At 60.9% G+C, this 14,569-nt stretch overlaps 1 protein-coding gene across 3 annotated transcripts in view; it reads left to right on the top strand.

The window, feature by feature from the left end:
• The window catches only part of MPRIP (myosin phosphatase Rho interacting protein), a 128,106-nt gene that overhangs the window by 87,467 nt on the left and 26,070 nt on the right, over positions 1-14,569 (top strand). For 2 of the 3 annotated variants that reach the window (XM_068530317.1, XM_068530315.1), the window contains exons 6-12: positions 1,282-1,495; positions 2,643-2,799; positions 6,866-7,007; positions 7,837-7,941; positions 9,459-9,515; positions 10,557-10,625; positions 12,793-12,882. In XM_068530317.1, coding sequence (XP_068386418.1) covers positions 1,282-1,495; positions 2,643-2,799; positions 6,866-7,007; positions 7,837-7,941; positions 9,459-9,515; positions 10,557-10,625; positions 12,793-12,882 — 834 coding nt within the window. Of the gene's footprint in view, positions 1-1,281; positions 1,496-2,642; positions 3,154-6,865; positions 7,008-7,836; positions 7,942-9,458; positions 9,516-10,556; positions 10,626-12,792; positions 12,883-14,569 lie in introns of all 3 variants that reach the window. The other variant, XM_068530316.1, reaches the window with a different exon arrangement.

Below are 14,569 nucleotides of genomic sequence, written 5' to 3'. Positions count from 1 at the left end.
AGCAGGAAGGCCCTTTCATCATGGGCACAGCGCCGCCCCTCCCCCTCGACCCTTTTTGGCGGCCTGTCTCCCTTGGTCCAGCCTCCCCTCCACAGAGGGGACAGATTCACCAAGCAAGGTCTTCAGGTCACCCCCGCCCAGCTCTGCAGGAGGAATCTCAGCGCCACCCTGGGCCCGGCAGAGCCACGCCCAGCCTCTGAGCACAGGCCTCAGGTTGTTGGGAGGGGGCAGGGCAGCGGCACCCAGAGGGGCTTCTGCTTAGGAAAGCGTGGCTGCTGGGGTGTGGAGCAGGGGCCCCAGGGCCAGGCTTCCTCGGGTCATTGGAACTGGTTCTGTTTTAGTCTCAGGAAACTGTCAGAAACCACGCCACGTTCTTCCAAGAAGTCCACTTCTTCCCTGGTGGGTCAGAGCTCTCGGGAGTCTCCAGCTGGGGAGTCAGGTCTGCCTGAATGGGTGGTCAGGTGTGCCCTGGGTCTGTGGGAAGAGTCATCCTGGCTTTATCCCATCCCAGGAGGCCTGAGACCTGGTGAAATGCCTGTCTCTCACTTTGGGACACAGGGTGCCTGGGCTCCTTGGTGGCTCCTCAGGGGTGCCCGTCCAACGTGAAGCCCCCTCTTGGGCCTTTCTCCTGCTCCTGGGGTGCCTGGTGGTGGAAAGTGCTCACAGCCCCACTCCGCCTCTTACTGGCCGGGCGAGCGTGGGCTGTCGCCTCCTCTCAGCCCAGGCAGCCTCCCCTGCGGGGTGGTTGGTGAGGGCTGGAGGGTGCGGCGCCCCGAGAGCCCAGCAGGCGGTCTCTGTGTTTTGGGGAAAGACAGCTGAGATGTGCCTCATTTCTGGGGGCGCCCAGAGCCATCCTGCTGGCAGCCCCTCAGCAGCAGGCACCCCAGTGCCCTGGGTGGGCAGGGACTCGGGCCCAGGGCCTGAGCAGGTGCCGCAGGGTGGCGGGGGTCCCAGCCCTGCCCTGTCTGGGCTCTAGGCTTGCAGTGTGGAGTTACGGTCCTTTGTGTGCTCTGGCCTTGGATTCTGTGTCTGGCTAAGTACCTCTCGCACAAATGCTTCTCGCTCGGGGCAGCACCAGCTCTGGCCTGGGTTCCCACCTGGGGTTGCTGGCTGGGGCTGCAGAAGAGAAAAAGCTTCCAGCCCAACCAGGACGTGTGTTCTGAGCCTTCCGTTCTGGCATTCTGGGCCTCTGACACGGTGCAGTTGACCTTGGTAGCCAGGCACCCGGGCAGCTCAGACCGTGTGCTCCCAGGCCCGCACGGACACCGCTCTCGCCTGCAGGAGCCAGGGCCGGCCAAGGTGGCTGTCACCAGCAGCAGCAGCACAATCCCCAGTGCCGAGAAGGTGCCCACCACCAAGTCCACCCTCTGGCAGGAAGAAATGAGGGCCAAGGACCAGCCCGACGGGAGCAGCCCGAGTCCGGCTCAGAGTCCCAGCCAGAGCCAGCCTCCTGTGGCCGGCACCCTGAGGGAGCCAGGGCTGGAGAGCAGAGATGGTAAGTGGTGGCCGGGCCGGCCCTCGCGCCCACCTGTCCTGGTGCCCCAGCTTGAAGCACTAGAACGGGCCTCCCGACAGAGCTGGCTCTGGGACTCGGGGCCCCTGAGCCGATCGTGAGCCCCGGGCCTCAGGCTCCCTCACCTTGTGTCCGTCAGCCCCGGGCCGGGCCGGGCCGGGCCTGGTGTGGGACCCGGGTCGCTGGCCTCCGGCCGTTGCCCTGCCCCTCCCCTGTAGCTCCTTTAGTCCTACCTGTGAGCCCTAGGCAGGTGTCGTGAGAATCAGGATGCTCTGTAACGAGGTCTGTGTACAAGGGGGCCTCTGGTTCCTGTGTCTTGCGGCTGCTTCGTCTCTGGAAGCCCACTGTGTCCTGAGAGCAGCAGCAGTGAGGGCTGTCTCGTCCTGCCCGGGCGCCTGGGTGAAGCAGGGGAAGAGGGTGCTGGGGAGGAAATGGTTGGCATGACTGCCCTTCTCCACCTAGCACTTGGAGTTGCCTGAGCAGAAGCGGGGCGGCAGCCTCAGCCTCGCTCGTCCAGGCCCGAGAGGGCTCTGCGCGAGACAGGCTGGCTTTGCCCTTTACACCTGTCCAGGCCACTAGAGGCGCATGGACGGTTGGGACCCAGCTCATTCAGGTGAAATGCATCTTGTACAGGCTCTGGGCAGAAGGTCCCTCAGTCCTCTGCAGGCAACACACACCCATCCACATCCAGAACCGTTCACTCCTCTCACTGCTACCAAGGTGCTTCTCTGCCCGTCCCTCCAAAAATGTACTAAAAGGTTGCATGAAAAAAATATAAAATAAAATAAAATAAAATAAAAGGTTGCATGGCTAGTTGGCCCTTGGATTCCTCCTTGATGTTCGGTAGGAAGTAGTTGTTGGTGGGACGTCTCTCCTGGGAGAATCGTGCTCTCCCAGCGGAGCCCCCAGACTAGAAGCTCAGGGACCCCCTGACAGTCTGTCGGGGCAGCCCGGTAGGGAGAGGCAGATAAGGATAAGTTCCTCTCCTGGGGCTCTGCCCTGGGGTGGCCACGCCAGCCTCTGGAGGTGGGAGGTAGAGAGGTGGCCTGTTGGGATCCGCGTGCCTTCTTGAAAAGTCCCCGACCAGAGGGGGTAGCCGGCCCAGCGTGTCTCCTGTCCCCTCTTGCAGAGGAGGGCACCACAGGCAGCGACCGTGCGGACTGTGGCCGCAAAGTCCGGGTGGAGAGCGGCTACTTCTCGCTGGAGAAGACCAAGCAGGACGTGAAGGCCGAGGAGCAGCTGCCGCCGCCGCTCTCCCCACCCAGCCCCGGCACTCCCCCCAACAGGTACAGTGGCTCCGGCCCGTTCTCCAGGGAGCTTGGCCGCCCCCTTCCTCCCCCAGGTCCTCAGCCCTCTGGCCGAACCGTCTGCAGTGGCTCCTTCAGCTCCCTGGACACAGCCCACCGGCCCCCTGCCCACGTGGACTCCGGCAGCGCTGGGGGGCGGGGTGCAGAGAGACCGGGGCGCGCCTCTGCCTTTAAAGCCAGCAGGCAGTATGCCACCCTGGCCGACGTCCCTAAGGCCATCAGGATCAGCCACCGAGAAGCTTTCCAGGTGGAGAGAAGGCGGCTGGAGCGTAGGACCCGGGCCCGAAGCCCTGGGAGGGAAGAGGTGGCCCGTCTGTTTGGCAACGAGCGGAGGTAAGGGCAGTGGGGGGGGGGGGGGACGACTGGAGGGCCGTGTGCTCGCAAACGTGGGTGCACACACTCTCCCACCCTTGCAGCCCCTGCCGTGCACACTCACGTTGTCTTAGACACACACCCACCTGTGCACCCTCACGTACTCGTGCATTCTGTCACATTCTCGTACACCCTCTCGCACACTTTGTTACACGTTTCCTCCCCGGACGGGGACACACACACACACACACACACACACACACACACACACACCCACCTGTGCACCCTCACGTACTCGTGCATTCTGTCACATTCTCGTACACCCTCTCGCACACTTTGTTACACGTTTCCTCCCCGGACGGGGACACACACACACACACACACACACACACACACACACACACACACACACACACACACACACACACACACACACACACACACACACCCTGGGGAGAGACAGGGTTTGGAGATGGGCCTGGGCCAGGGCTGATGGAGGTGTGGGACTTGACTGTGGTCTGAGGGTAGGAGGGCCCTTCCCTCGTTCCCCCGGAGAGGAGGGGGGCAAGATCTTGCATGGTTCCGTCTCGGAGGCCTCCAGGCCCAGGCCCGGACCAGAGCGCCCCAGTGCCCCTTCCGGTAGGAGCTTCCACCCCTGAGTCTGTAAATGGAGCGTCTGCCCAGCGACAGGGCTCTCACCCAGCTGCGTGGGCTGCTGGCGGGATGTGAACCTCTCGAAACGATTCACGTTCTGGGAAAAGAAAATCCATAGTTTTCATTACGTTTCCAAAGAAGTTGCTTTCTAAGAAAGAGGTTCAGACCCAAGTTCCACAAGTGTCTGTGGAGTGTCCTGCTGCCGCCCTCCCCCTGTCCAAGCCCAGCTCAGAGTTGGGGCGAGCCATGCGGACAGACGAGGTGGCCCTGGGCTCCCCCTCGAGGGGTTGGCTGGGAGCAGGTTGCTTTGCTCTCCTGCTCCCTTGCTTCTTACCACCCACCTGCTCTCCCAAATGTCCCCTCCAGCACTAGGAAGAGAGTGAAGGAAACAGGAGGTGCCTCCATGCTGGGGAGGGGGAAGCTGACCTGTCCTGGGGGGCGCCCTCCAGTGTCTGTCCGCCTGGTTCATTAGTACCCTGGAGAGGTGTGTGACCACCCTGGTATGCAGGGGCAGAGACGGGGGCGCAGAAGCAGGGCGACTCCTCACGGGAACTGCCTGGGACAGCAGAGCCGTGACAGAAACCCCAGGCCGGACCTGGGAACGGGAGGGCCCTGCTCCCAGGGTGGACCCGGGACAGGGCCGAGGCTGTCCTTAGCGCTCTTAAGTATAAGCGAATGGACTTGCCAGAAGTATAAGCGAACGGACTTGCCAGATGTAGGCGGCCAGTGGGCCGGGCAGTGGGGGGGCTTCTTGCTGCATCCTGGAGGCCCCTGAGCGGGCAGCCACACCCTGGTTTGGCGGGGACCAAAGAATTAACATTCAGCGCACCTGCTTGGCTTGGAGTTCCCTCTCAGCTAGCGGCCCAGGCTACACGGCATCTCTGGGGCTTTGCTTCCGCCTGCTCTTTGCTACCGTGGAGGATGTGCTTTCACCTGGTGCAGGCTGCCCTGGGGCCCCTCTGCGTTGCATCCTAACACTGTCACGTCACTTTCTTACTGACCCTCATCACATCTGACTGGCTGCTGTCACTCTCCGAGGCCTGCTTTCTGGTCCTGAGTAGCCGCCCCTCCCAGTGCTGGATTGGATTCCTGTCTCTGGTGGTGTAGAACAGAGCCCCATGTTGGCAGGACGCCGGCCACCGCTACCCAGAGTGGCAGCTGCCCGGGAGCCCGACTGGGGGACCTCAGGGGTGGGTTTCCTGACAAGCCCTGGCCCGGAAGTAATCCTTCTCGGATGGCGAGCTGCTGCCGACTGAGCGTGGGGGGCCACGGCCCTGGTTGAACTGCTGGTGACTGACCCCAGAACCAGCTGCCCGCGGTCCTGCCTGCGCCTTGGCTGGGAGCCTGGAGAGGTCAGGTTCTGTCCCGTCACCGGCCCACCTGAGAGGCCTTTGCTGTCACACCTGCAGGGCTTCAGTGGACCCAAGTTTCAAAGGCCCCACTTGGTAGAGCCAACCATGGCTGACTCCCTGGCAGGTGCCGCCGCCCTCTCCGCTCCTCTGACCCCCTCGCAGCCACGGCCGGCTCGCAGCATGCGATTCGCCTGTGACTCGCCGGGCGCTGCTCCTCAAGGCCTTCCTGGGGCTTTCTGGTCCCGGGGTCAGTTGGAAGAGCTCTCGTTCTGCATGTGGCGGCACCGAGGCCTGTGAGCGGGCCTGGAGTGTCCTCTAAACCCGGCAGGTCGGTTGGGGACAGGCCACCTCAGCCGCCCGGCCAGCCCGAGCACCCGCGAGAGCTCCCCGTGGTTCCCAGGCCCTCCCGCTGCCCCGGCTTCCCGCGCTCGCTCGCTCCCCTGCTGCCCCCTCGGCCGCACCGCTGCTGGCCCCGCAGGCTGCCTGGGGACAGCTCTGTCCCTGGAGGAGACTCCGCGGGAGCTGAGAGCGCCGCGGGCCCTGGCTTCACAGGGAGCTGGGTCCCCGGGAGTTCTGCCCTCCTGAGGAAGAAGCCCTGAGAGCCACCTGTACTGTGTGCCTGCCGAGGGCAAGCTGGCCTCCGGGGCCTCAGGATGGGGGCCGGTTCCCCCCACTTCCTCATGGAGTTAGACTTTAGGCTTCTGGGCCCAGCGGCCCTTCACTAGCTGCCCTCGACTCTGCTGCTCGTCCCGATGCAAGGACAGCCCTCCGTGTGAGGCGATCTCGGGGCGCCTGCCTGGGCATCTCTGGGAGGACAGGCCTCTGGCCGGAGACACGCGGGGCAGCCCCCGAGGGCGTGTCCCCCATGCGGCCGCTCGCGACTCCTCACTGGTCGCGCTCCTCAGTGATCACCTCGGGTTTTTGCTTCTTTAATTCTTTGGATGATTTTGATTTACCATGATTTGATTTTTACAAGCAGTCCTTTTCTGTTTATTCATTCTCCAGCCTTATTTTCTTTCAGGTCTTGCCCCTCTCCACCTCCTCCTGCTGTGTCGCTGTGTGACGTTACTCGCCCCTCCTCCGCCTGCTTCGCTCCCATCTCAGCTCCGTCTCCAGCCGTAGATGGCCTGACGATGCCGCCCACCCTTTCACACGAAATCAACTTGCTTTGTTTTTAATTTGGGTTTTGATTCTTTTTACTGTTGGCAGAAACAATGTTAATTCGTGGGTCTTTTTCTTGCTAAATTTTGGATGCCCTGGGGTGGGGTCCGCATCAGATCTGCTGAGGAGGGTGATGAGGACGGGCGTGCCCTCCGAGGTGCTGGCTGCCTTCTGATCCGTCTGGCTCCGGAGAGGGTGCCGAGCGCTGACCGTGTGACTGCCGAGTTTGTTAGCACGACAGAGCGTGCGGGGACTCCAGTGTGGGGGCTGGGAGGCAGAGGGCAAGGAAGCGTCTGGCGGAAGGGAAGGGCCTTGCCCGTGAGCTGCTGCCAGCCCCCGCACAGCCCCCCTCAGCGGAGGTGGGAGAGGGAGCAGGGGTGTCCGAGGCGAGCTGGCTGAGCGAGCGGTGTGCACTGCCGGGGCCCTGCGCGAGGGCAGCCCGGAAGCTGGGGTGAGCCAGGCGTGGGGTGTTGGCTGCGGGAGCCCCTCTGAGACTCCGGACCACATCCCCTCGGGCTCTGGGGGACCCTGTCTCCCACTCAGCCGCCTCATGCTCTCTCTTGCAGGAGGTCCCAGGTAATAGAGAAATTTGAGGCCTTGGACATCGAGAAGGCAGAGCACATGGAGACCAACGCGTCAGCCGGGCCCTCGCTGTCAAGCGACGCTCGCCAGGGCCGGAGCGAGAAGAGGGCCTTCCCCCGGAAGCGGGTGAGCGTTCGGGCTCCGGGGCGGCAGCGAGGCTGAGTGGGGCGGCGGGGGCAAGGTCAGCACACGGCCCCCACACCCCCCGAGGCCCCACTCACACCTGGACGCTCTTCTGCCCGGCCTCCCGCTCGCATCTCCTGGTTGTCTCTCGGGTCTCTCATCTCCTTCCCCACTGAGTGGACGTCTTGAGGGTGAGGCCTGTCTTCTGCGTCTTCCTGTCGGAGCTCCGTCCGTCTCTGCTGAAAGCTGCTCTCGTGAGCTTTTTTTTGGTCCCAGGTCGTAACCAGAGCCAGTCTCTTCCTCTCTGAGGCAGTCGGGCCGCGAGGCTGAATACTTTCCTTCCTCTCTCTTTCGGGCGGTGGCCACAGCCCCAGTTTCTCTCTGCTCAGTCCCCAAGGTGGATTCCGCTTCTGAAACCCACCTCTCCTGGGCCACCCGCCTCTCGTGGCCCCCCCTGAGTCTGCCCTCCGTCTTCCTCCTGTTCTCTCTGGGCTCGGAGGGGCCCTAGTGCTCACTGTGCAGAGCCCAGCGTCTTCCCTCTGTGACCCCACGAGGCCGGGGGAGGACGGGGTCCAGGGGAGCCAGGTGGCTGGTGCGTCTGCAAGAAAAGGCTGCTCTCCCACCAGGGCGGCTCGGCCCCAGCCGCGGGCAGCTGGAGGCGTGGGACTAGGAGTCTGGGCGCAGGTCCTGTCCGCACGGGCAGAGGTGCTGAGGGGGCCCAGGCGGCAGAGCGCCCGCTCCTCGTCCGGAACGTGGCCCCGCGGCCCGGCCCTCCCGCGGCTCCGGCTGCCCAGGGGCTGGCTGGTGCTGACGGGGCTGCTCTCTGCCACAGGACCTCCCCAGCGAAGCTCCTCTCCCGGACGCCTCGGCCTCCCCCCTGTCTCCACAGCGAAGAGCCAAGTCACTGGACAGGAGGTCCACGGAGCCCTCCCTGACGGTGAGCCCGGGCGCCCGCGCTCCGAGGCCTGCGGATGCCCTTCCTGCTGCTTCTGCCCCCTGGGCTCTTCGCTGCTGCTGCCTGTGCCTCCGCGCTGGCGTCCCTTCTGTGCACGGGCCCTCACGGCCGTGCGTGGGAAGCAGGTGCCGTGTTTCTGCCCCTTCTCTGGGCTGCGTGGGCATCCTGAGCTCTGAGGTCCCCAGCGGAGGAGGCCATCCGGCCGGAGCAGTGGAATTCTGGCTCCGGGGAATCAGGGCCACAGGACGAACCTCCGTTCTTCTTGTTTTGGGTGTTTGTTTCTGTGACATTTTGGAGTCGGAACCCCCCCCCCTCTTGCTGGGCACTTGTCTTGTTCGTGGGGTCACCACGGAGGGAGCCCAGCCTTTGCTCCAGGGCATGGGAGCCGTGGCCATTGGGTGCAGGTAGGGAGTGGTCAGGCGGGTCGAGCGGGACCGTCGCTCCCTCGGAGAGCCCCGAGTGGCAAGCCAGCGAGCGTCCCAGGAGTGAGGACAGCTGCTCGTGTGGGCCCTTCTCTGCTTTGTCCTCAGCCTTCCGAGGAGCCTGGGGCTAATGCCGCCCCTCCCAGGCCTGGGGCCTCCAGCGGCAACCTGACTTGGAGCCGTGGGGCCAGGGCGGAGGCTTTCTTGCCTGGAGTCTGGGTTTCGCTCGCTGGTTTGGAGCAGAGGCTCCGGGACACGTGTGGCTCATGGGTGTCCCGCTACGTGGCATGTGTTCTCTTGAACCCTTCTCGGGTCCTTGGAATATAACAAGACGTCACAGCCCCGTTCTGGTCGTGATGGCTGTAGAAGAGCACATGGGCTGAGGGGAGCAGTGGGCCACGTCTCTTTTCACACTGGCCTGCCTGCGCCCCGATGTGTGACACAAGCCAGGCCCAGGGGGCTGCCTGCCTGCGGCCCTCAAGGTGCCCTCAGGCTGCTCCTCAGGCTCTGGCGTACAGGGGCCAGAGGGAACCGCAGGGACAGCGCCCTGTTCAGTGCCTGCGGTCCTGGTTCTGCTGCTTGTAGGGAAACGGAGACTCAGACTCATCTTGGCAGGTCAGTGGCCTGAGGGTCTTGGCAGGCTTGCTGCTGCGTCTTGCTTCACACCGGGCGTGGCCTCTGCGCTCAGTCTTTCTGTGGCCTCTGCGAGAACTTCTCCGCTCTCCTTTCAGCCGTCGCTGCACATCTTCCCTCCACGCGAAATGCCGGGTGCCTCTGTCTGGGCCGTTCTTCTCTGCCTTCCGCGCGGCCCCACTGTGCTGCTCACGGGGTGAGGGGGCCGGGCCGCGCCTGCTCCCCGTGCCCGGCCTCGCTCTCCTCGAAGACGCGCGTCCGGGGAGCAGCTCTGGCAGCCCCTGCCAGGGCGAGGGGCCACAGGGGCTCCTCTGGCAGGTGGATAAGCCCCTTTCCGGGGCCCCCTCATCTGGGGAAGAGACACCTGCCTTCTCGGTCACCCTTTACCCAGAACCGGGACACTGCTGCTTTCCTCTCAGCTGTTCTTTTTTCTTCCTTCCTTAGCCCGACCTGCTGAACTTCAAGAAAGGCTGGCTGACCAGGCAGTATGAGGATGGCCAGGTGAGTGGCCAGAGCTGCTGTGGTCCCTGAGGCGCCGGGGAGCAGGCGTGAGGTTCAGCTGGCCTTGTCCCTGCGGGTGTGTGAGCGCCAGCCCTGTCCCCCGCCTCCAGCACACCCCCTCGTCTTGGGGACCAGGGTCGTGGCCGAGACCCCGTCTCCTCAGAACTGGGGGTGCAGTGGGGTGTGGAGGCCGCCGGCCTGCCCGCTGCCGGCGCAGGGACTGTTCTCCTGCTCCCGACGGGGTCTCAGCATCAGGCCTGGGGACATGCTACAGCACTGGCTCCCCACCTGGTGACCTTTCCCAGAAGTTTCCTGAGAGCCCAGGCTTCCCCGGGACAGAAGGGCCTTCCGGTTGTGGGGTGGCAGCCAGTGGCCAGGGTGCAGCCGCAGCCCTGCGGGGAGCAGTGGACTTGAGCAGGAAGATCGAGCCATTCGTGGCTGCTGGGGTGGAGGCCAGGCCTCCCAGGAGGCAGGAAGAGGAGCCTGCGGGTCCCACCGAGAGGCCCGTAGATTCCCCTCCCTGCTTCCTGAGCGACCGTGCCCGAACGCCCTCTTCTTCTCTCTCTTCCACATCAATCCCCTCGGCCCTGCCTGGAGACTCGAGCCCCTCCTTGCTCCTCACGGTGAAGATTTGGGAGTCCGGCTGGTTGGGTTGCTCCTGCCGGCGGCAGGTGGGCGCCCCTCTGGTTAGCCAGGGGGTGGCCGTGGCTTGCAGGTGGCCTCCTTTTGGCTCTGGGGGCCCAGCTGCCATCTGCAGCCTCTGGAGCTGCAGCCCCGCTCAGCAGCCACGCCTCTGCGGGCAGAGCACAGGCAGCCCGGGGCCCACGGCAGCTGTCCGCACCGCCTTGTCGCCGGGGAGAGGTTGGGCGCACGTGGCTGCCCATGGCCCGAGCGGAGTCCTGTGTGCGTCTGCCCCCAGCGGGAGGGGCCGCCTGCCCTCTGCGTTACCTGTGCCCATTGAGGTGCCCCAGGACCCTGGCTGTGGGGTGCCTCAGAGCGGGAAGTGTGCGAGTTGAGTCTTGGTTTTCCCTTCTCTTTCAGTGGAAGAAACACTGGTTTGTCCTTGCTGATCAAAGCCTGAGGTTCTACAGGGACTCGGTGGCTGAGGAGGTGAGTGTCTCAGCTCCGTTCCTCTGTAGGGACAGGGGAGGTCCAGGTGGCACTGCTGTTCCTGGGCCCAAGTCCCCTTTGGGTGGACGGGTGGCCCAGTCCAGATCTGCAGAGGAGTCTGACGTTCCCGGGGCTGGTTCCTGCTGGAGAGTGGGCTCTCCAGGCCCTGCTTTTCGGCACCCGGGTACGGGGGTTTCAGTGGCTTCTCTTGTCTCTGTTCTTTGAAGAACACTGAAAGACGTCTTGTTTGAAAACTCAGGATGAGCAGTTTTGTGCGTTCTAGACGGAGATTTTGTGGTGAATTGAGTCTTTAAAGAACTGAACTAAATCTTGTCCCTTGTTTTCTGGACAAGGATGGGATGTGGCAGGTGAACTTGGCCAGCCTGGTTGAGAGTCCTGATTCCACGGTCGAACACCAAACAGAAGGGGCTCTGTTTTTCTTCACCTACAAAAAAATCATCTATTTTGAGCAATTTGGCAGTCTGTTTCTGCACCTTTTCCCTTGCATTCCACTCCAGAAATCCTTCAGATGTACTCCCACATGTGAAGAAAGAGATGTGTTCCGTGTTAGTGGTTCCTGCACTTCTATAACAGCAGGAGATCTGAAAGAACCTAAATGTCTAACGCTAGGGGCTGGTTATATACCCCGACACTAAGTTCTGTCTGGACTGCAGTGGAAAGACGTTAGTGACACAAGGGCTGATGCAGAGCAGTGTGGGTGGTGGGTCTCTGGGGGAGCCTGGAGTCAGGGACCACAGGAGCCATGGGTGTTTGGCTGTTCTCAAGAGTGTGGTGTGTGGACCCCTGGAGACCCGTTCAGGGATTCCTCTGTAACAAAAATAGTGTCATAAAACTATGATGCCATTTACTTTTTCCGTTGTGTTGGCCTTTGCGCTGACGGGTGCCTCAGCCTGCTCAGGCTGCAGGCGCAGGTGGCTGGCCACCATGCATCCTTCACTGCCACACGCTGCGACGTTGCAGAAAGGGCCTTAACAGAACGGGAAAGGTACTGATTTTATCAAGTCCCAAACCTTGAATACCCACTTCGGTGATGTTCTGTGACGTGAAACGGGAGGTTGGCAGAGGTTGCTTCTGCTGCTTGCCCAGGTATGACGGCCGTCCCGTGGGGAGCCCTCGCCTGCTGTCTGCACTGCCTGCCCCGCCGGCCGCCTCTCCTCGTGGCCCACCGTCTCTGCGTGAACGTACGACGCACAAATGCTCACTCGGTTTGGGTGTTCGGCAGACGTTTTCTTAAAAATGAACCAAGTGAGCCTCTTCCTTCAAGGAAAACGACTGACAGAATTGTTACCAGTGATTCAGTTTGAGCTTCCAAGCAGAACTGGAACTTTGGAAAACTTGCGTTCACCATCACTAACTTGACAGTCTCCCCCAAGCTTACAGACTCTCCTGACTGAACAGGTGGTGATAATAACCAATGCAGTGTTTGCTCCTGTACAAGGAAACTCAGTATCTGGGGGCTCTTCCCGAGGACGAGACAGTGTCACCAGATCACGTGTGGGTGAAAGACCCCCTCAAGGAGCAGGGTGTAGAACCATGGGTTCTAATGCAGCAGAGGACAGAAAGCATCCCCTTCGCAGTTCACCTTCAAGAAACTACCACTTGTCAAAGGAGAACAGCCACAACTGTCTATTTGCAAAGACTGTTAAAATTCACTTCCCTTTTTCAACCCCGTATCTGTGTGAGGCCAGACCGTCTTCATATGCTTCAACCAAAAACATGTCAACAAACAGACTTGAGTGCAGAGACGGGTGTGAGAACCCAGCTGTCCTCGGAAGTTAAGCATTAAAGAGAGTTGCAAAAACCTCTTGCTGGTTTTTTAAAATGGTACTTTTTATTAAAAAATGAAATGGGTTTGTGTACTTTAATGCATAAATTTTTTTTTCAATTTTTTTTCTGATTTCTAATATGGCAAATATCATCAGTAGATACAACCCACATAAACAAAAGCTCTTTGGCACCCTCAATTTTTAAGAGTGTAAAGGAGGTTTGAGAACCACGGGCATGGGATGTCTTTGGCAGGATGTGTGGAAAATGGTGGTGTGGGTGCTTCTAGGTGGTGTGGGGTAGGCAGCGCCCTGCCTGTGAGCGTATGTACAGCTCACGGGGCACTGGCCTTTACTTTCTAAATCTCTCATTTTCTCCACAGGCGGCCGACTTGGATGGGGAGATCGACTTGTCTACATGTTACGATGTCACGGAGTACCCAGTGCAGAGAAACTATGGCTTCCAGATCCATGTGAGCCGGGTGGGGTTTGCAGGCAGGCTGAGTGCGAGGGTGGGGCCGTGGGCCTGACCGGCTGGCGCCTCATCCTGTCCCTTCCTCTGTCCTGGAGCTCCTCACCCCACCCCCAATCTGTGGTCTCAGCAAAAATTGAAGACATTAGCATCTTTCTCTCAAGGCTGTCTAAAAAGCCTTTCTTTACCGAAGGTTCTTTCTTTTTCTCCCATTTTTTAAACGCTGGAGTTCGGGCCAGTTGGAAGGATGTGGGATGTGGGAAGTTAGAGTGAAAGTGTTCAGTTCTTAACTCTCAGGGTGCTGGGTTTTTATGCACTTGCTCTGTCCTTCATTCATCCACTTACCCACTCACTGGACTCCTTTCTCCCCACAATCTTGTGAAGGACTCCAACGAGCAAGGCATTCCCCGTCCTCAAAAAAATAATCTGATTGGACAGATGAAACAGTCCTCACTGGACATTTCATCAAAGCTCGGGGTTCAAGGGCTGCTCAGAGGTAGCCGGGCTCGTGGTGAGGGCACCGGCCCCTGGCTACCGTGTCTGCCCTCACTCTGATGCCACCTGTAAGGTGCCCCAGACCACCCTCACATTTGATAATTTGCCAGAAGGACTCACAGAACACAGGAGAACACCGTACTTAGGATTGTAGATTTATTTTAGCAGAGGGATACAGATTGGTACCAGCCCAAGGAAGCAACGTGTGGCGAACTGGACTGAACAGGAGGGCCCTAAACGAAGCTCTCGTGTCCCTGGGGACGTGTTTCCCTCTTGGCGCTGACGTGTGATGACACACACAGCTTCCAACATGGGAAGCTCGCCCAAGCTTCAGGCCTGGTGCCAGGCCCAAGCCTCCGTGTCCAGAGTTTTTACAGAGGCTTCATAACTGATCAACTGAACTGTTGTCCACATGGTCAAATGCAAGTGCCAGCCCCCTCTCCCCCAGAGCCTGGCTGATGTCACATGGCCAGAGCCCCAGCCCTTCACTCCATGGCTGGTCTTTCTGGTCTGGCCAGCCCCACTGTGCATCACAAGGGCACAGGGCAAAGGCCAGACCTCTCTTTGGGGAAAGCTAATTCTTCCCCCATGAGAGCCTTAGGCGTGCGGTAGGAACCAAGTGGCCTGATAGCTGTCACACTGGGGCTCCCCGGCTGGGACTCCTGCAGCGTCGCCTTCTGACGTTTGGGCCCAGAGACTCAGCTGTATCTCTGGATTCAGCCTAGATGCAGCATGTGGCAATGACTAATATTAACCAAACTCAGAGGAGTGAGTTCGGATCTGAAGGCCAATGAATTGATTAAAAGGAAAAATCCAGCCCCCAGTCCACCAGGCTGCAGGGCATCTGTGGGGGCACCAAGTCATAGCTGAAGGTGGCGCCGATCTGATGGCCCGTGCTGCCCCACTGTGATGCCCTTCTGCCCCTCGTCCCTTTAGGAGGAAAAGACATGCTCAGTGAGCTAGACCTCTAGCCTCCTCTCTGCGGACGGATTTGGGGATGGTGCCAAGTTCTGGCATTGTGGGCCGCACGCTGATCTCCCCCCCCCCCCCACCTCCCCATCTTTTTTTTTTTTTTAATTTATTTTTGGTTGCGTTGCTGTGCGTGGACTTTCTCTAGTTGCGGTAAGCGGGCTTCTCATGGCAGTGGCTTTTCTTGTTGCGGAGCACGGGCTCTAGGCGCGCGGGCTTCAGTA

Source organism: Eschrichtius robustus, chromosome 20 (assembly GCF_028021215.1).
Source record: "Eschrichtius robustus isolate mEscRob2 chromosome 20, mEscRob2.pri, whole genome shotgun sequence".
NCBI lineage: Eukaryota > Metazoa > Chordata > Mammalia > Artiodactyla > Eschrichtiidae > Eschrichtius > Eschrichtius robustus.
The sequence above is the reverse complement of the archived record's forward strand: the minus strand, read 5'-3'. Positions and strand labels throughout refer to the sequence as shown.